This window comes from Diadema antillarum, unplaced genomic scaffold (assembly GCF_040938485.1).
Source record: "Diadema antillarum isolate AM-2024a unplaced genomic scaffold, OU_Dant_1.0 scf00000039, whole genome shotgun sequence".
In the NCBI taxonomy this organism is placed as follows: domain Eukaryota; kingdom Metazoa; phylum Echinodermata; class Echinoidea; order Diadematoida; family Diadematidae; genus Diadema; species Diadema antillarum.
In genome coordinates this window covers 765336-786501 of record NW_027270928.1, presented here as the reverse complement: position 1 = coordinate 786501, position 21166 = coordinate 765336, and the positions used below count along the sequence as shown (strand labels likewise).

The window sequence follows — 21166 nt, the reverse complement described above, 5'->3', positions numbered from 1 at the left end:
CTGCAATATGAAGCGACGATCCGAAAACACGTCTTTATTCCTACACAAGATCGAAAAGGTTATAAACACACATCATGTTAATAATATCGCATTATGCAAGAGAGTAATTGATTTACGGCCTTAAAAAGCTCTGCCATGCAATCATGTCTGTAGTATTTAGCAATTGTATTCCAAAATACTTTTCAAACGGATCTAACTTTAATAGGTTCAATCATAACGCAGCAATCATCAAGATTAGGACATTATATATTCGACTTTGGAATAATGCATTAAATACGCAAACCATTGTCAAATTACCGTGAAATCAGGAGAAGATGAAAATGTGTCCGCGTGCAGGACAACAAATGATTTGTAATGTGGCCAGTCAATTTTATAGAAAATGCATGGCCAAGCAACTGCACGTCCCGCTGCATGATTGTAGCGCATGCGTAGTAGTGTGAAAAAGGCGCACGGAAAGTTGAGAGGTGGAGTGAAATTTCACTACTTGCTTCGTCAAGTGATCTGTAGAAGCTTTCTTCCTCAATCTAACGGCAGAGAGGTTAAGATGTCCATTATTAGCATTTCAAATTAACCATTAACAGGGTACAATTTGCACTTGGTAATGTAACACCGTATCTTTCTGTTCAAATACATTGGTCATAGTGGACAAAAAGTGCAAATGTCTGTAAATTAGAAAGAAACACTTTATTAATCACGAAATATACATAATGATCATAGTGATCATTAATCATGATAATTGATTAACAATAAATACTCAACGTATGTTGATAAATAACATCAATTCGCACAAGAATTGTAAACAGCTGTTCTTCTCACTTATGCTGTTGATTCACATTTTTATTATACATTTGTTTTTGCAAATCAAACCATGTACACAAAAGTGAGTAAAGCTCTGCATCAATCTCAGAAAAAGCTATCTTGATTATACACACACACACACACGCACATATATATATATATATATATATATATATATATATATTTTACACACACACACACACACACACACACATATATATATATATATATATATATATATATATATATTTATATTTAGTATTTAGAAATGTCATTTAATACATATGAGTTTCTATCAGGTGTACAGTATGATTCCGTTATTATTACATATCATTCATTTACTTGCATGCAAGACCTTACGTACGTGAATTTTTGAGAATCCAAATCCTTCTCATAACTAATGCCTATCGTCCCTGTTGAGTTTGCGCAGATACATCGAGTTGCAGCTGAGCGTGACACATCGAAAGTAACCTGGCGATTCGATCTCCCTTCTTTTAAATGCAAACAAAGTGTATTTGTTTTGGCGGGAATCATTGTTTCTCTTCCTGGTTCCTCATAGATCTCTTAATCATCCGGTATCGCGAAAGCAACACAACAAAGATGATATATGTTGACATGGACAAAGGATGATATGTTGACATGGATTACATTTCCTCCAATTACAGCAGGGGAAAAAATGAATATGAAAAGCATTAGTGATATCGAATGACATAAGCCAGAGAGGGTCATGTGACATTGGTATTACCGAAGCTGTATTTTCGTGAGTGTGTTTCTGGTTGCTCGTGTATCTTCTTTCTTATTTTGTTTTCTCATGCGTCATTTCAGATCGGTCAATTTTTATTAACCAATCAATGCATAAGGTAATGATTGACAGACATGAATGTTGATGTAGTATGTAGAATCCGTCAATCACAAGGAAACAAAATCCACCCCTACCACCCGGAAAAAAAGGAGGGAAGATTAGACATAGTGTCAAAAAGGTAATACTTTATACCATCGTTGTTTATACTGCTTGGGTTACAGCAGCTTGGGTATGCAAATCAAGCAATGCTTAAGCTGTAGCCCTTCTGCGTTATTCATTGCATCACTGTTCTATTGTACATTGTACAGGCAATGAAGCAACTGTATTGCTGTATATTCTAAAGGTAATGAAAAAAAACTCATTTTGGTAGCAACTAATATTCATGTATATCAATTCATATGTATGGTACCATCAATGTATATGATATATGTTTATGTATCTGCATGAGCAATGATATAATGCAGGAACCAATAAGATCAAATCAAAGATAACAGATTTATTTTAAGTCAGTCTTTGTCCTCTGATTCGTCAAGGCCAGTGAAAGCGACAAAACATATTTCAACCATGAAAATCCTTGTCCCAACATAGTTTAACTATTCCCCTAGGGAAATAGTAAAAAAAAAAAAGACTATCACGCTGCTGATATTGCGACGTTTTTGCTTCGCGAGAGATTTGACGTACAATACGAATGGGCATCGCGGCGTCTTCACTTAGTGAGAGATTTCACACATAAATAAATGGGTGTCGCGGGGTCTTCGCTTCACGATAAGACAAATTAGTTTTTTTTTACGTATACAACTGCATGGGTATCGCGCACCGCAGACCATGCATACACTTGGCGTGTGTAGTTTTGGGCGCAGGAGGAATGGCTTGTTTAATTGAGGGATCGGTCAACTTAACAGTAATGAAATCCAGTTAATATTCTGTCAGTCTTGAATTTATACTAGGTCATTGTAAGAGGCACCGATTAAGCTATGTGCCTTCCGTGACTTCAAAAGCACTATATAACATATTCAATTCGGGGCTGCGCCACTCAGAAAATAGTGCTATTGAAGACACCTCATGCACATAGTTTTAAACAGAACCTCTCAGGTCTGGTATATTTGCATAAGACATATTTAAAAAAGAAGACAACTTCAGCAACAACATGAAATCATAAGCTGGAAAACATCTATATTCACAAAATTCTGAACTGTTTGAAAAGAATTCAGGACGTACTATTCCACCATGAAAAATGTCCAGAGCTAAATGGATAACAATTATTGTGAACATTTAATATAATCTTACAAAGGCTGAATTTTGTCCTCAAGTTCTCTTCCATCAATGCTTCGATTTGTGTGGTTATTGTCCATGGTAAATCCATTATCAAACACTAGTCTTTACAGGTCGGATATGATTAACATTTGCCGAAGAGAAACCAGTTTTCCATTTAAGAAGGAAGTGAAAAGGAAGTAAATCTAAATTCTAACATATTGGGTTATTACCAAAGACGTCCTACAACATTTGAACAGTCATAAATATTATACACCATAAAGACGTTTTATGTACCTAAAAATTAATGAGAGACAATCCCAATCTTTAAAACATTTTTCTGTATAGTACGTAAGCAAATCTAAGCTTACATGTATGAGCAAACCTCATTTTCCACCGATATATTACTGTCATAATGATGGAATATAATCATACTATTTATTCGCATACAAACAATCACACACACACACACACACACACACACACACACACACACACACACACTTTTTTGTTTATAATTTGCTAATAAGCCCATAATAAAATATCTTGCTAAACATTCCATAAGAAGTAACATCATCCCCCTTAAAGATACAGTGTATCAACATTATTGTGAGTCTAGAGGCCATTTTCATCAAGTTACCTTTGATCATTGATCGCTCGATTTATTGAGCGTAACTTGGCGAATCAAGATTAAAATCATTACTGATCGTAAGCCTGTTTCATAAAGATATTTACGCTAGATTTAAAGCATAAGTTTAATAGCAGATCGATCGATGACACCTATTTGAATTGCATCAATCGTAAGATAAATCTAACTGTCAATCTTTACGAAACAGGCCCCAGTGGTGATATTTCGTTCTTATATACCAGTCGAGCGCCCTCTATTCAGTGTTCTCTATGAAGTTCGCATTTAAATATTGAGAGAGAGAGAGAGAGACAGACAGACAGAGGGAGAGAAAGGGGAGGGGAAGAGAGGGCGATAAAGAAGAATAAACAAAGAAAAAAAGGATGGAGAGGTCACAACAAATATAAGGATAATGAATATCTCCTGAAGCTTCAATTTCGATTTCAATTCAAATTTCACTTCATTTTTCGAAAAGAACATGGACATTTCACTTTCGCTAGACTAAGTAACAGAGAATAAGATTTCAAAAGCAAAACAAAGTAAGCTGAGAAGAGAATGAAATAATCGTGTACCTTGTAGTAATCTTATTTATGTTGTCATGATAAAGATGAACAAATTGACAAAATATGTGAGAAAAGGGTATTCTAGAATGGATATTATTTTGCAACACATGACAGAAAGAGGGGGGAGGAGGGAGAGAGAGAAGAACAGACACAAGCAAACAGGCAGTGTGTGTGTGTGTGTGTGAGAGAGAGAGAGAGAGAGAGAGAGAGAGAGGGAGAGGCGGAGAGAGAAAGAGAGAGGTGGGGGGGGGGGGATACTTTGGAGACCGCGGAAGAAAGGGAGAGAGGAACCGCAGAGCGCTGCGATATTGAGCTTAACTGGAATTTCAGGAATGCGTGGCATCCGTGCATACATTAGCTCTCCCTCTCTTTCTCTCTTTCTCTCTTTCTATCCAGTCTCAACTCTTTGGTGCATCTCTTGGACAGCATCACTCCCGTCGACCAGGAGCGAGTGAGCCTCTTCTCTAGTCCTGGATTATACCATTAGGTTGGCCAAGAAGAATCTTTTTGAGGTAAGATATATATTGATTGAAAACTTTTGTATTGCTTTATATTGATCGATCGGTTATAATGTTGGTCTCATTTGAAATAGCATCTTTGAAGATAGTGATTGTCGCACAGTTTAGTGTTACGTTGATGGCAATGATGGCGACTTGCCACCATAAATCCACTGATATAATCACTATGCTTCTGTGTACATCTTTGAAGAGAGTAGCATTTTCCTTGAATTATTATTGTGCCTAAGGCCGAAATAGATACGTGTTATGATAGTTACATTATTGCTAATTTGTGTTGCTCACGGGTTGTGTTGACTTTACGTCAACATTCCCAGCAACAAAGAATCACACGTACGTGGAGGGGATACGGTAGAAAACAGTTTTGCATCACATGGGCTAGGCTATATACATGTCCAATCATTCTGTTCAAAATATCTCCACCTCTCGGACTCCCTGCTAAGCCCAGTGTATCATTGAGAGATGTTACTCCAGTATATGAATATAACTTCGTTTATTGGTACCTTTTAAAATGTCAAAATTGTATAATGGGGAGAATAAACAAAGAGGTGACTCAAGGTTGTTTCGTGTCACTGCTGTGAGCTGGTTGCATCTGGAGATATCCTGGAGACTCTGGTGTATTAGTAACACAGAGCGAGCATTCAATCTTACTTTCCAAGAATAATCGTGAAAACAAACATCTACTGCTTCAGTATAGTTCAGTTCAGTTCAGTTCAGTTTTTATTTCTGCATTTCAGAATCAATACAAATCATAGTATATTATAACCATGGTTATAATTCGTCTTATTCAAACCCCATAAAACTCAACAGCTCCCTTTTCACACTGTAACTATTATGAATTCAAAACAACATGTCAAAAGCAATTACCATTTTCAAAGTGTAATCTTTCCGCGATTATGTGTATGATGATCTGTCAACGCATTACCTTATTAAACAAAGAAGCAGAAACAGATGCAAAATGAATCTACTTTTACGCGAACATGCAAACTAACACTCTAATATCAGCTAATTCCTGTCCCAATGAATAGGCCGTTATATATTTCGAAATACAAACAATTATTGATTTTTGGAAAATAAAATCTTCTTATCACTTACTGAACGTTGAAACAATATTGAGTCAAACGAGATTACGAAGAAAATTTGAGAAGACAGTTTCTAAGGTAAAGTTGATATGAGCAGTCTTCCTAAATCTAGCATACTGAAAATGTCTGTTACAAAATTGAGCAAGTGAACATTCCATCATGCATTAATATCAAAATTTTCAGATGTGTTAACTCTTTACGAAAAAAATGGCAATGATGAGAAATAGGAGAAAAACAGAAGAACAGTCATATTTTCACATTACTTTCATGACAGCCTTATATTGGTTTCATTATAGATTATACAAATCAGAAAAAAAGAATGGAAAGTCCTGCTTTTTAACCGATACTGAGGAAGGATCTGTCTAACCAATTGAGACAATGCAATGTTTGAATGTTTATATCATAGAATAAGTGTGAATAATAATCTGAAAAGTACAAAAAACAAAAACAATTATGGGTAAACAGCAAAGACGCTTTCTGGCTTTGTATAGAATTTGACTATAACGGATAAGGTATGTTTTCATCAATATAATGCTTATTTGTATTATTAAGAATTTGATCACAAAACGATTTAATCGCCATTTCAAAACATTTCAAAATTTTTATAGTACGCTCAATTCAATTCGATCATAGTTTATTTCCAATCAACGAAGATCATACACATAATGCAAAGTATACATGTCATGAAATGAAATTGTCCAAACGTTTACAAAAGATTCATGTAGTATATGAAATAAATAATACATAACAACATATGTACAATAATTACGAGGAACAATGCATGTATACTTCGTGAGCGTTCGGAAAATAACTTCAATCATGGAAAATAGCGATCCACTAAAAAGCAAAACTATTTCTTAATTTTTGTATTATTCTCTTTGATTTTTAACAGCTTTAATGGCGAAGATTTCAAATGAGCAGGAATAGCATTAACTCGTTACGCAATCCAACTTTTCATACATGTATATGGCAATTGTATGCTCTTCCGATCTCTTTAATCGATCCATAGAGATCGAAATTCATGAGTGTTTTAAAACTTCAGGAATAGAATAGGAAATACGTATCTGGAGGGGGCGGAGGTGGGTAGCATGACATTGAGACTCTAAGACTCTTAAGAGTCTACATTTTCAGAAAGGTAACCCTGGTAGTCACTTTGCATGTCGCACAGCGAATGGGCACAGAATGATGCCCACGAACACACAGTAGAAAGTGCAGATCAAACACTGTGTGCATCACACATACTTTTATTGAATAAAAAGCAGTGTGACTTGCGTCACAAGCGTCACAAGAAACAAACAAAAAAAAAACACGTAAAAGACTTTATTGTTAAGATAGCTATATCACTGTTACGTAGTACTGTCAGCAAAATCAGTTTTAGTTGGGGCACTGAGGGCTGGCTTTGGCAGAATAACTTGTTATAGCCTTTTGCGTTCAAAGCTGTAATGGAAAAATAACAGCCATATTATTCCTGATATTGTGAAGGACCAGCAAATGTAACCAAGTAGGCCTACTGCAAAAAGCAATAATATGGCAGTCCCGACAATTAAAAAAAAAAACAGTTGCATTTAGAATAAAGGTTAATCCAAGTCATTTAATAAATCTTATTTATTGAGTTCGTCGTCATTGTAATCGTCATCATCGTTATTTCTTAATGATACCACCTCTTACTCGAATATTCGAATATACCACTTCAAAGTTTTCTATTCTCCAGTTTATGTCTTAATCATCATTGCATACATGTAGGCCTATATATTGTGCCATAATCTCTACATCGTGGACATCTTTATAAAAAGAAGAGCGTTTAGACCTATTATGACGTACTTTTACATTTGCGTCAGGAATGCATCATTAAACATGCCGATAAAGACTGCTATGTACCCTCCAAATTAGGGCATACTGGAGTACTATACGTATTGTGTGGCCCATAGCTACAGCTGTCAGCGGCATAGATTTCGGAGTCAGTGCAACACTTTCGCATCGCAGGCGAAGAGATTATAAACCTAGTCTGGTTTTGCAGACACGTTGAACTTGATGCTCCAGTTTCCCGCTATTTTGCTTCGTGCATTAGACATAGCTTTGCTGTTGATCCGGGCATCTTTGTACTCGTATTGCACGCATGGGGTCCAAAACGAGATCAATTTCACGTCGAGACTGACTTTGAAAATTAGACAGAAAATCGAGTGAAAAAAAAGAAAAACAAACCCAGGAAGCCTGAAGTTTCTTAAAACTTTGATAGACAAAACAAACTGAAAGTTGGGAAAAGTCATGCTATTTAAAAATGTTACTTTCTTTTTTACATGACCTGATAATGTTATCGAGTCAAGATTATTTGGCTAAATTGCATTGACAAATCTTACTCAACTTTGTTTTATAGGTAATAAACGAAACGAGAAAATGTGTATTCCTTTCCATTAAAAACGTTTTATGTTTTGAATATTGTTATGATATAATATTGTATGGAAAACCTTCTCCAGGGTTACAGGAGACGTGAGATGCATTTTCAAATAACAGAAATTCCGGATTAAAAACATGACTTTCTACTTTCTACTTTCACAAGTATAATACGAGGCTTTTTACGTAAGCATTCCAACTGTGTAACATTTACTATTACCTCTCCCTCTCTTTCCTCTATCTATCTTTCATGATCATTCTCAGATTTACTGGCACTGATTCACCAGCACCATTCCAAATATGTCGGACCACGAAGGCGAAGCGTAAGTTGCTTAATATCTTTTCAATGAGAAAATACTTTCCAGATTTTGCAAAAAAATGATTTCCCACCATTTGCATCGATCCCGAATGTATCTTTCTTGATGGATAGATGTGCATTGCGTACCCTATGCAATGGAAATGATTATAATGTAGGAGCTGTCATTGCTCGTTGATTTTACTTGCTGACAGAAAAGTATTTTTGAGCTCTTTCGTTGGCCAAACTATCTGAATTTCCTCTTTTTGTTTGTGCATTTGATGCATTACCGAAGTTGTTGTTTTTTTTTTTGTTTAAAGTAGAATAAAGCTCAAATAAAATGATTGAATGAATGCAGCAATATTAGTAGAAAATGGCTAGACGAGAAGACTACATCGTCATTACATGACAACAATATAAAGATGATTGAAGAGATTTCAGTATATTTTCTATTTTCTATGGGATAACGAAAGAGCCCTTGGCTTACCTCTTTCAGAAATCACGGAGAATGATACAACCCTTATAGTATCGCTTTGCCCCAAAAAATATTTTTGATATATGACAGAGACACATTTCAGTAGTCCATTGCACTAACTTTCAGAGAAAAGGGGTCATTAATTAGTGAAAAAAAATGCATCTAAAAGTTTCTAAACCCAATGGGTCTGGGAGGCAAGACTACAGCAAACCTATTGTTTGCAGTGGGTTACAGAACCACAGCTGTTCCTGAATCTCCCAGACACGATGTGTTTGGAAACTTTCAGATGCATTATTTCACTAATGAATGACCCATTTACTCTGAAAGATGGTGCATAGGATTACTGAAACGTGTCTCTTTCACATATTAAACATGATTTTTAGGGCAAAGATACACTTTAACATATCTGTAGAAAGTTGAGGGAATGTCTACTTTCGTTAAAAGAAAGAAAGAAAAAAAAAAGAATCTGAAAAACTCTATCTACTTTAGTTGAAGTCGTGCATTGGCGTCGCGAACTATTTTAGTCTTCTCATCCAGTAATGGCAGTACCGAAACTTTGAAAGTTCATAACCTTTGAAAGGATTGTTCGTTTTTCCTCAATCTTCAGCCATGTGAGCTATATTGATATTGCTGCAATCATGAAAACCCCTAGTATTTTGGGTTTCAATTCTCCTTTGAGTTTAAACAGAGCGATTTTGTTTTGACTGCGTATGCCTCCTGTGACCTGGGTCTTATTAACCAGAAATGCGACTGTCTGCAAATTTACCCAATACTTCATCATGTAATGCGATTTTTCAACGTTTAACAGGCCAACACATTATTTTCTTTGTCTTTTTTGTGTGTAATGAGGGTTGGGAATACATAAATTCAAACAGAATGTGACCACGGTGGTTTTGAGTAAACATCTAAAGGATAGTGGTTTTCTCAAGCTTTCTCATTCAACAGAGTAAACACAAAAACAAACAAACAAACAAACAAACAAACAAACAAACAAACAAACAAACAAACAAACAAACAAAACAAAACAATTGTGTAGTTGCATGATTCGCACGAAGAATGCCAATGGTATTCTGACTGACTTACCGTAACTTTGACACGGAGGTTCTGGAATATTCAAAAATAATTATCTTGAATAAATTATTACATCGACAAAGATCGACTGGTCCACGCATAAGTACGATCTATCGTTATAAACTTCATACGTACAGCCATGTTTTTAGCAAGCTTCTTGATGATCAAAATAAGTGCACTTTATTTTTGTCTCGACATACTCTTTTCCCGCGATCTTTGGGCATTCCAAATTTCATTTTGCCACATCTATGAAAACCTGCCCTGGTGAAATAGACCTTAAAAGTGTAATGGGATTCTCAGACGCTATATACATGTAGTTATGAGATATAACGTTCCGCGTATTTCTCCTTTTTTCTCTCTTTTTAAATCGACATAAAAAGATCAATCGTTAAAACCATCGACATTCTTGCAAATATATATACATAAATTATATATATATATACATATATATATAATACATATACCATTATATATATATATATATATATATATATATATATATTAATGTATATACATATATATATATATAGTATTTGGAATCAACTTCTAAGTTTCTTTCGTTCTTTCCTTTGTTTTATATTGCTTTCACAAAATGTGGTATAAAGACGAAAACAAAAAACACACTCAGTGAAAAGTGAAGTTTTGATGATTATCACATGATTATTGCACAATCAAACAAAGAATAAAGTTAGACTTTCTTTACAAAATCAATTTAAAATGTTAGAAAGTCATAAAACTTTAGAATTTCACAAACTGTTTTTCTTTCTGTTGCGATGTTTGTCACAATTACGCATTCAAAATTTGATGGTGTGATGACGTCATGTGGTCATGACCTCACGTCAAGTATCCAATTCGTCCATCGACATGATTAAACAGCAAGACTAGTTAGATTCGTCTTATTAGATCGTTCCAACAGTGTTTTCTTTTGTCTTTGTAGAACTTCGTAAATGGAGGAATTTGCTTATTCTTTTATAAACGAAAAACATTATGTCACCTTCGTCAAAAACTACACATGAGAGAGTAAGTAACTGGATGAAATTATCATCTCAGTTAGATTCACTATGTAATCGTGACCATATTTTATAAAACAAATGTCCTAAATTTTTGGTCTGAGTTTAGAGAAACCAATCTACTTTCTTGAAGTCAACTCAAACGTATAGGGAGGTGATTAAAGCTTAATATCTGTGCATTCTTCGTTCCGAATGTGACTATGGTGTGCTCGTGAAAACAGCACATTCTCACAAGATTATGCTTCTTGTTTCCATGGTAACAGAATGACAGAGGACGAGAAACAGCTGGCGGAGGAGAAGGTTTGAAATATGGTGGAGTGATAATAGATGGATGAATAAATAGATACGTAGATGGCACTTTTAGTGTAGCATAACCCAAATAACATGTCCTGAAAAAAAAAAAGAATAACACCCTTTAACGACTTGACATGCTGTAGCTGGCTTCGTCTGTGCAATGTGTTTGTCGTAGGTTTATGTGTGTTGTGGAAGTGCGTGTGTTTTAAGGACTGCTGACAGAAATAAAGCAGCAATCATCATAATCACTCGTCATTTTATTCCATTTTCAATAATGACTAATGGTGATAGTTTGAAGGAAGATATGGTCCTTGAAACAAGGGTAATCAGTTTATCAAGACTAAAAATGAAGAACCGGCATGTTGCTGGCGAATATAAACATGCTCATTCGAATCAAAGCAATACTCTCATTTCAACTGTATACATTCACAACTAGAATAAGGTAATATTTAGAACGGAGATAGCTTTTTTTTTTCAGCAAACCACCCTCACGATGAACATGCACACACTCTGCGTTAAAACTGCGCGAAACTATTTTTTCATGAATAATGATTTCGGGCCACTGTTTTGAATCTATAATATACGTAAGAGGTTGCCAGGACATCCATTCCCGTGCAAAGCTTCAATACTCTGCTGACAACTTGATACTGTAGGCCTAACTATGGCGCGCAAAATGTCGCATGGCCTTTTTCGTTACGAAATCAGTCATTTCCTCGACGAAATGTTCATGTCGTTACGAAATGGCCATTAAGTTCGTCGATAAAATGACTGTATAAAGTTAAGAAATGAATAAATTTCGTCGACGAATCAATGATCATTACGTAACTAAAGAGACCATGCAACACTTGGCGCCCCATATGTTTAAAAAAGAACCAATTCCGTGCACCATGTTCAGAGACATCGTAGTGAGTGTACTGTGCAATAGGAACACGGTAATGCAAAGTTAATGCAAATGATGACCTTCATGTAAAAATCGATCATTTTTGTTATCAAGACTTGTCTTGTTTATAGTTTACAGAGAGACGTGTGATGCGATGACGTCATCATCCCTGCCAATATGAGTATTTTGAGGACTTGCAACTTGTATCACTGACTTTTAACTCAAAGTTTGAAATAGAATTTATAAATATTCGTCAATTTGATTCCGAGCTTTACGAAACCTCTTGTATATAAGTTTCTTACTTTGTCCATTGTGTGACATAACAACATCATTTTCGACACATTATTTAGTTGCGACACTGACAAAGTTGTTTTTTCTGCATTCCTTCATGTGAAAGGAAAATTTTATGGGAGTCTTTTGGTGATGATAAGTACGCCCTACTGTGTTGTTCTAGTTATATGTCATACCCTGCACATTGCGTCACATAGAACTTGGTTGTCAATGCAACGCAATTGTTGATTAAAACTAATGGAAATGCATGCAGTAACGACATGGAACTGTACTGTTATTATTGTTATGCCTGCTCTCCTACCTGATTATCTAAAAACGTCGTAACAGTGTATGTGTTCGTCGTCTTTAATATACACTAAACTGTAGTTGAAACGCTTTCTACATACAATGTACGTGCTTTGCGACATCTTGGATCTGTAGCTTTGGCTGTAAAGGCTGTATTCAAAGGGCACTGTTGAAGTTGTGCATGCTCAGCTGAATTAAAACGCAAATTTAACGATGTTACCACTGAATATGCATGACGTAATTACGATTTGTTGAGACTGTGATGTTCACCATTCTAACTGTCTGTTTCTTCAATGTGACGAACAGTTTTATATTAGCAACCTGATATTGACCTTTTCTCGTCACAATGCTTTCTTGTTTCTGAAAGATGATAACATCAAATAGAAGCTTTAATTTGATCAGGTTTTATGAATACAACGGTTAGCACACATGACCAGATCGTCAAAGCCAAGAGGGTTTAATGGCAACCGTAAATTTAAAGCTAGAGTTCAAAGTATGACTTATCATGGTATATGATGTTAATGACTATGAAAGCTATGAATGATATGGGAGATAATAAGAAAAACGATTATTATCATCGAAACAATTTATTTGCTTCTATTATGTTCTCGTTAACCATTAATTGCTATTATCATTGATTTTCACTGTGAGTTTTTTTTTTAATCATTATGGCGACTGTCAACATTAGCATCGTTTTACCATCATTCTCACCAGAATCAGCTTTCCTAATCAGGTAAAAAGGGCGACGAAAATCAGAAAAGAATCAAGCAAGTAGAAGATACATACATACATATAATATTTCTGTTTCTCCCCTTCCCCATTCTCTTGGGCAAACAGAGGCTGGAATTCCTGGCGGAGGTGGAGGCTGCTCGAAACGAGATTAAGAAGGTCATCGAGCAATACGACGTGGAGATTAGCACCCTACAAGAGAGACGGGTACGACAGCCATTATACTCACTTTTGCGTGGTCTGCATGGTTGAAAATGATGAGTTTTAGAACGGAACACTCGTCTATGTAAGGCAGATAATGGAGAACTAGGTTACAGCTCGTTATTCCGAAGGTTCGTTATTCCGAAGGCTCTTTATTCCTAAGATTCGTTTTTCCGAAGGTTCATTATTCCGAATTTCATTTTCGGATTAACCAATCTTCGGAAAAACGAACCTTCGGAATAACGACACGAATTTTCTGATTAACGAACCCTTTTTCATTTTCGAATTAACGAACCTGTAGGTATAGGGAATTTGCGTGTTTCGGAATAACGAACCTTCGTAATAGCGAACCTTCGGAATAACGAACAGCACCCGAGAACTATTCGGTAGATGTGAATGAAAATGCGTGTTCGAGAAAGAGAGCAGATGAATAAACTGACCGGTGGATAGATATAATCATGGATTGATATAAATAGATAAATGATGCATACACATACATACATACATACATAAATACATGCATACATGCATAAGATATTACATACGACACACAGATACCCGTGACTCTGAATATATTATTCACGATTAATACTAATTACATTATGCAACAGTTCGTATGTATGATTCTTTACTTGACCTTGATTAGGTCTGAGTTTATTGGAAAGAGAAAATGAAATGACAGAAAATTGATATATTCGTAGTTTTATTGATGTATGCGTAAGTGTCATTAAGGACATGAAGTATTGATAATGATAAGATACAATCTTTTAGTCTACATCATTGATAAGATCAGTCCAAAATATCAAAATATGGTCTGAAAAGAGTCGTAATCTCACGGGTAATGTGTTACAAAAACATGAGGCTTTAAGAAACTAATAAACAAAGAAACAATTGAATATGTTTCAAGTTGGTTTGGAAGAAATTATGTTATTTTACTAGTATAGTATAATATGTGTGTGTAAAAGCTTTTTTTTTTTCTGAATCGCCCTTTTCATCATTGTAACTATCTAGACACGTTTGCATTTCTGCTGGAAAATAGCAAATATTTTTGATAATAGACGTGCTATGAATTTCTAATTATTCGAAATATTTTTCCTGAATGTTATTGCTTGTGGGTTGTTTTCTTTTTTTTCCCCCTCCCGGTTTTGTGCTAAATTTCTTGTTCCACGTCGAAGGCGAGCCGCAAAGCCGAGCAGGCGATGTGGTTGGAGAAGATCAAGAAAAACGAGGAGGAGCGCCGCCAACGTCAAGAAGAGGAGAACCGGCGCCTGCGCGAAGCTGCTGAGCAGAAGAAACGCGAGCGGGAAGAAAGACGTCGGGCCATGCAGAACCCGAACAAATTCCAGCCGGTTATCCAGGTAAAAAAGAAAAGAAAATAAGATCATATTTCTGCCTTCCTTAGTTCCCCCTCTCTCTTCCTTTTGTCATTTTTGATGTAATAAGCGGCCCGACAACTCGATAGTTATATCGATACATTGATGAATACAGCTATTATAAAATGGCCCTTTCTTAATCAATAGCGTATAAAGATCTTCTGTTGCATTATCTGCTCTGGCTTGGTCGATCAAGTTCCGGGGAAAGGTTCCTAAAGAAACATCATTTTTGCGTCATTACATGTGCATATTTGAATTAAATTACATTTCCAATGGTGAGTAAAGTTTATATAGAACTGACTGAATTCATTTAATCTGTCCAAAACGAAAAAAAAGTGCAAGAAAAATAATAACTTTAATCTTCTGAAATGTTTTTCTAATTGAGGAGCCAGTTATACATTTAGAAATTAACATGCTTTTAAAACTAAATAAACCATGGCAAGTCAGTGTGACGAAAAAAAAAATGTTCAAATGAAAAATGAGGCCTACTAATAAACTATACAAAAATTGAAATATAAGACAATCAACCCAGAAAAATGTTGTAGTATTCAAACTCTTGCAGGCTTAATTACATCAAACAATTATCATCTGCACTGTTCGGGCCTCAGATTTGTCAGACCGAAACTAAAGATTCCCAGGAGAGGAGGTAAAAAGGAAACGTTCGAAGGTACAATCAGCTTCAGTTCAAACTGGTCCAATATGTCGACATTAAGAAACAGGCTAGGTGATATATTTTTTTCAATTCAATTCAATTCAATTCAAACTTTATTTCATTTTTCGAAAAGAACATAAACATTTCACTTTCATTGGTAACAGAGAATAAGGTTACATAATCAAAACAAAGTAAAATTGAAAAAAAAAGAACATAATTGTGGAACCTTGGGGTAATAAATAATGTTGTAATGAAAATTGACTGAAGTGATATAGACGATATAACATTACACAAAATATCGAAAAATGGAGGGACCCATTAAAAAGGCAATGCTTGTATGGAATGTGGGCCCCTCAGGTACAGAATGTCAATAGAAAATGAACTGATGCAAAAAGGGGAAAAAAGATCGGGAATAAAGTCAGATTTAAAAAAAAAAGGTCTGGAAGCCCAATAAGAAGACAGAGTAACGGACGGACACAGATACACAGGCGAATGAACATTAAACGAGACTGAGAGGACAATACTTATGAAAGGGGACTTCAATACAAGACAGAACGAGACAAGGTTGACATAATAGGACGACAATACAGCGGACAGAAAGGAAAAACAGATCCAGCGATCCTCGACAGAACTATGTCGAAAAAATATTGGGATGCGAGGAAGGGATACATAAATATGGAAAAATAGAGAGAAATAGATGCGGAGGTACTACAAGTAGAATTGAATCTACTCAGTAAGAGTCTCAGGACAACAGGGACGAGAAAATATGTGAGAGTATATTATTGGTAATCAAAATTCTTCGGAAAAAATTAAAATGAACTTAAAAAGAACTTAAAATTTAAAAATTAAAATAAGATATTTCATCAAATGATTAATTCTAAGTGGGTTTATGACCTGCTAAATGGATATTTATTGAACCGTAGAATTGTCATATGACACTGATAAACTGAAAACACACACACACACACACACACACACACACACAAACCACCCCATCAAACATAGCGAAAGAAATAGTGACCTATTTATACATCACGTAAAACAAGTAGGTGAAGAAATAAACAGCAAATCATTGTTACAAACTCCATGAAGATTGAAAAAGAAGTAGATAATCTTTAAAGAACAGCAACAAATCTTAATAACGGTTTCATTTTCTTTTTCTTTTTCTTCCGTTTGTTCAAGGATGAGCGCGTGCGCTTCGCCAAGATGACGCCTGCCGAACTCGCCAAGGAGAAGGAAGAAACGCTCGCCAAGCGCGTGCCGACACTCGACCCCGAGGCGATGACGTCGGACGAGGTCATGCGAGAGATCGCTCGGGAACTCCACGCAAAGATCATGAAGGCCTTCGGAGCCCTCTTCGACCTCCAGGAGAAGGAGAAGCGCCAGAAGTATGACGTGAGTTATTACCATGGCAACTCGCCACTCCTAGAGTCAGAGAGCAAGTAATATAAGGCCATCACACTCTGAAATGCCCTGTACGAATAAGTGAAAGGTAAATCGATACTCGATGGTGATGATGAAAAAGTATGCTTCGGCATATTGAAAAAAATAATATACGTACTTTCCATCAGTAAGGGATGTCTGCAAAAAGCCTGTCTGTGCAGTAGTAATATACCAGTCAGTATTTACTTATTTGTCTGTTTATCTATTTTATTTCATTTTATTTTATTTTATTTTATTTTATTTTATTTTATTTTATTCTATTCATCTATCTATCTATTTCACTTTATTTTTTGTTTTGTTTTGGAACGGTCCCAGATCCTAGAGTAAAACGATTTTCTATTTCTTGTAGACAACTGGAAAACTGTACTGGCCAACAGCGCTCATAAATGTGCATCTAACGCACCGTTTCCGGTAAAGAAGAACTTTGTTATTACAGTTTAATATCCGCTGAAGTAATCACATATTCAGTACTACACTTTAGAGTTATTTTTGTCGACCTTAGCTCTTTTTGTCCCAGGAACTTTGCACAGTGCGAACAACACTACCAGGCTTTCTGGGCTAATCGACGCTCAAAACACATTGGTTAGGAGATTGCGTCTTTGTTCGATTCAACGCTGTCAATCATGAGTCAATATGATTTGAATTTATTCGAAACTTGCGGTCAACAACATCATAGTTTCATGATGTCAAATCCATATCCAGAGTAAAAAAAAGTGTCACTTTCACAAGAATGATTAAATCTATAAGTTGATAATATTTTGATCTTGTCGCCTAATCACGCGTACGGGTATGTAGTCTGATTCACTCAGCACATCACGATGACTATATCTCTGTAATTTCTCACACAGATCAATGAACTGACTTCTAGGATCGATGCCATCCAAAAGGACAAGTAAGTCACAATACTATATCAGAATTGACTGGCGTTGCCTTTTCTTCATTTTACCTTTTTTCTCTATAATTCTTTCTTCTTGTATTTGTTGTGCTTCTTCGGTCACATGAATTTGAATATTGCTCATTTCAAAATACATATACGACGGTATGATATTGATACCTGCTTGATAGTCACATACTATTGTATCTTTTACTTTCAGGCTCAAAGCCTCACTCAATGCAGAAGGGAAGATCCAGAAACTCAATATCCCCTTCGGGGTGAGTAAAAATTGCCTCATCGCATGTCAACACCCTAACACCCACACTCATCAAGGAATACTATACAACATGATATGATATGATATGTGATATGATATGATATGATATGATATATGATATGATATGATATGATATGATATGATATGATATATCACTAGTATAATATAATATAATACAATATAATATGATATAATATATCCGATATATCATAATGTAATATAACATGATACCATATGATTTGATATGATTTAAGATTATAATAATAATTATAAAATATAAAATGTACTATGATGTTATGTAATAGAATAATAATAATGAATTAATGTAATTTACTAGTAGGTCCTATAACATAAAGTACATCTCCAGGGCTGCAAAAAAAAAAAAAAAAAAAAATCAGTAGTAACTGGAGTGCTATCTCATAGGTAATGATTGTTCCCGTATCAGGGATAATTTTGTATTCTTTTGCTTGGACTAAAAAACAGGTAATTTTTCAGACATGCCAGCTCTCCTTTTCACAAGATAACATGGCTCTAAGCTATGATGGCAGGGCTTCAAGAAAAACAAGGGATACTATTGTATATCTTTGACTGCCATCGTAAAGATCACTGAAGAATGAACTACAGCACTTATTTTCAAATCCATACCGTCTCCGTATCGTGCTGCAATGAATCGACACAACCGTGGCATTGATAATTAGTTGAAATCCAAATAAATTTTGTTACTCCTCGTCACCAGTACAGTTGACACCTCTCCCTCCTCGCTCTTCTGAATTTGTTTTGTTCCTCCCTTCTCGTCCTCCTTATCCTCCTCTTTCCCCTCCTTCTTTATATTTTTGTTACTCATTTCGTTTCTTTCTTTTTTTATTTTGCTCCTTCACAATTACCCATTTTCCTCCAATTTCTCCTCCTCTCCTGACCCCCTCTCCCGCATCATTTTCTTCTTCTTCCTCTTTCTCTTCCTCCTACTTTTTCTCCACCTGTATCTAACTTCTGGTATCCAGGAGGCAGCTGCCGAATAGGGGCTGAAGTAACCTCACCAGTGAGACTGGGACCCGAACAAAAATGTGCGTCACTTTTTGTTCGGCGAGTCGTGATCGTTGACATCGCTCCTCAGCAGCAAAGAGGCGATCGACGTCCCTGTCGAGGTCGCGTCCCTTCTATACCCGTTACTGCACCAGTATCAACAGCTACGAGAAAGCGAAACTTGCCATTCTTCACAAAATAAAACAGAGCAAAACAAACTCTCTTGTGTTAGACGTAGATTGTCAACCGTATAGGCAGCAAAGTACATTACTATGTCATCATTATGATATCCAATTATTGAAAACAACGATCATTACAATTTCAATGAGGAAAAAGGGTCTAAGAAGCTGTATGAAAAAAGACAGAATCTATTCAAACTTGTAGTGCATAAATATCATTAACATATTGGATCTTAATGATAAAAAATATTTGCAATGAAGTGGTTTCTTTTAAGGTTTGGCATGTTCGGGGTGGGGATGATCTCTTTTCCCATACTTTTCTGTGCAAGTGTGTCATTACTCAGAAAAAAAAAATACTCCTAAAGAATAAGATGAGCTGATTATTGAATGAATCTAGTGAACCTATTTGTATTTTGTTTTCATCTCCTTCCGATCATTAAGTAAGGATAATTCATTTGATTTCGTCATTCATTGAATGTACAGGGCATTTTGTCTTTCCCGTGATCTGTTTAAGTTGGAAGTATCAACATTGTTATTTTTGTTGTTTTGTATGTATTGTTTAGGAATGTGTATCAGTTTGTACTTATACATGATAACCCTTGAATTTTTCACACTTTGAGGTTTTTTATTGTTTGTAGAATAACCGTTTTCTTTTGTAAACGTAGTGAAATAAATGAATCGTGTGACACTACACATGCTTATCAATGTCTCCGTTGTAAATACCACACTAGCTGATAAGAGTTCGTATCTGAAAATTGTTTCTGTTATTTCTCATTCTCTTCTGTAGAGAGGCAGAGCGCAACATTAGCAGCACTTAACGCCATAAGTTGTACAGAGGCAAGACGTTTTTGGTTGGTGAGCAAAAAAAAAAAAAGAAAATGTGTCGAAAGTTATCAAAACCCGTTGAGGACGAGTCCCGAGTATTCTCGTGTCCATGGGAATGCATGTTGTAGCAAAATCAGTCCGTCCTCAACGGGTTGGGAATGGAGTAAGTGGGTTACACCGATACAAGAGAGGCACACAAACTGTATAACTTTACTGTATAATACCCAAGTGAAAAGTGTCATTGTTTCGACGTCTGCAGAAGTGGCAAGGTTTGCGAGTAGACGGCCGCAGAAAGCAAAATCGTCATTCTCAATTCCAGTCTTCGAAATCTGTTCTCGTTCCGATTGAAGACTAGGATTCAATATTGACGATTCGGCAGAGAAAAGGTGAAGACATATTCAAATAAATTCGATATTTTACTCGACTTGGCAATAATGACAATAGCAGGGTGTAGATGATGATGTTGGGGCACGCGCAGTAGTTTCCGTAAAAATTACGTGAATAATTGTAGTAATAAAGGACTTTTAAAGAAACGACATTTCTCATAAAACAGCTTCGTCCCTTTTCACCGGCAAAACGTTACATTGGGTTCTTGTTTGTTATGTATTATACCTACTGACAACAAACAAAATTAACCAATGGTACTAAGGTGTATTCAAATTTTGATTCCAATGTATTTCTTTTACAACCCGTAAAAGAAATGTATGCTTTTTGACGCCCTATTGCACGCATTATAGGTACCAACGAATATGTGACTATCATCATTATTAACCTCACTTGCACTGACAGCTCACTGAAAAAGTATCAGATCGATGTTGCATTACGATACAAGACGAAAGAAGCCATTTCATTTTGAGTAAATTGTATAATACGTGAGACAATACATCCGTCGTTGTTTATAGTTGTCATTATGTTGATGAATTGCCAACTTGTTGATAATGCTCATACTCCACTATTATATA

The 21166-nt window shown here is 35.7% G+C and overlaps 1 protein-coding gene across 1 annotated transcript; it reads left to right on the top strand.

Annotated features, from left to right (window-relative positions):
- The first annotated feature begins 4465 nt into the window (after nt 1-4465).
- Nucleotides 4466-21085, top strand: LOC139710612 (uncharacterized). Its single transcript, XM_071622539.1, has 9 exons — nt 4466-4551; nt 8292-8350; nt 11142-11178; nt 13466-13564; nt 14734-14916; nt 16766-16978; nt 17875-17918; nt 18121-18178; nt 19179-21085. The coding sequence occupies exons 2-9, from the start codon at nt 8328-8330 to the stop codon at nt 19194-19196; spliced, it is 675 nt and encodes a 224-aa protein (XP_071478640.1). The 5' UTR covers nt 4466-4551; nt 8292-8327; the 3' UTR covers nt 19197-21085.
- Nucleotides 21086-21166: the final 81 nt, after the last annotated feature.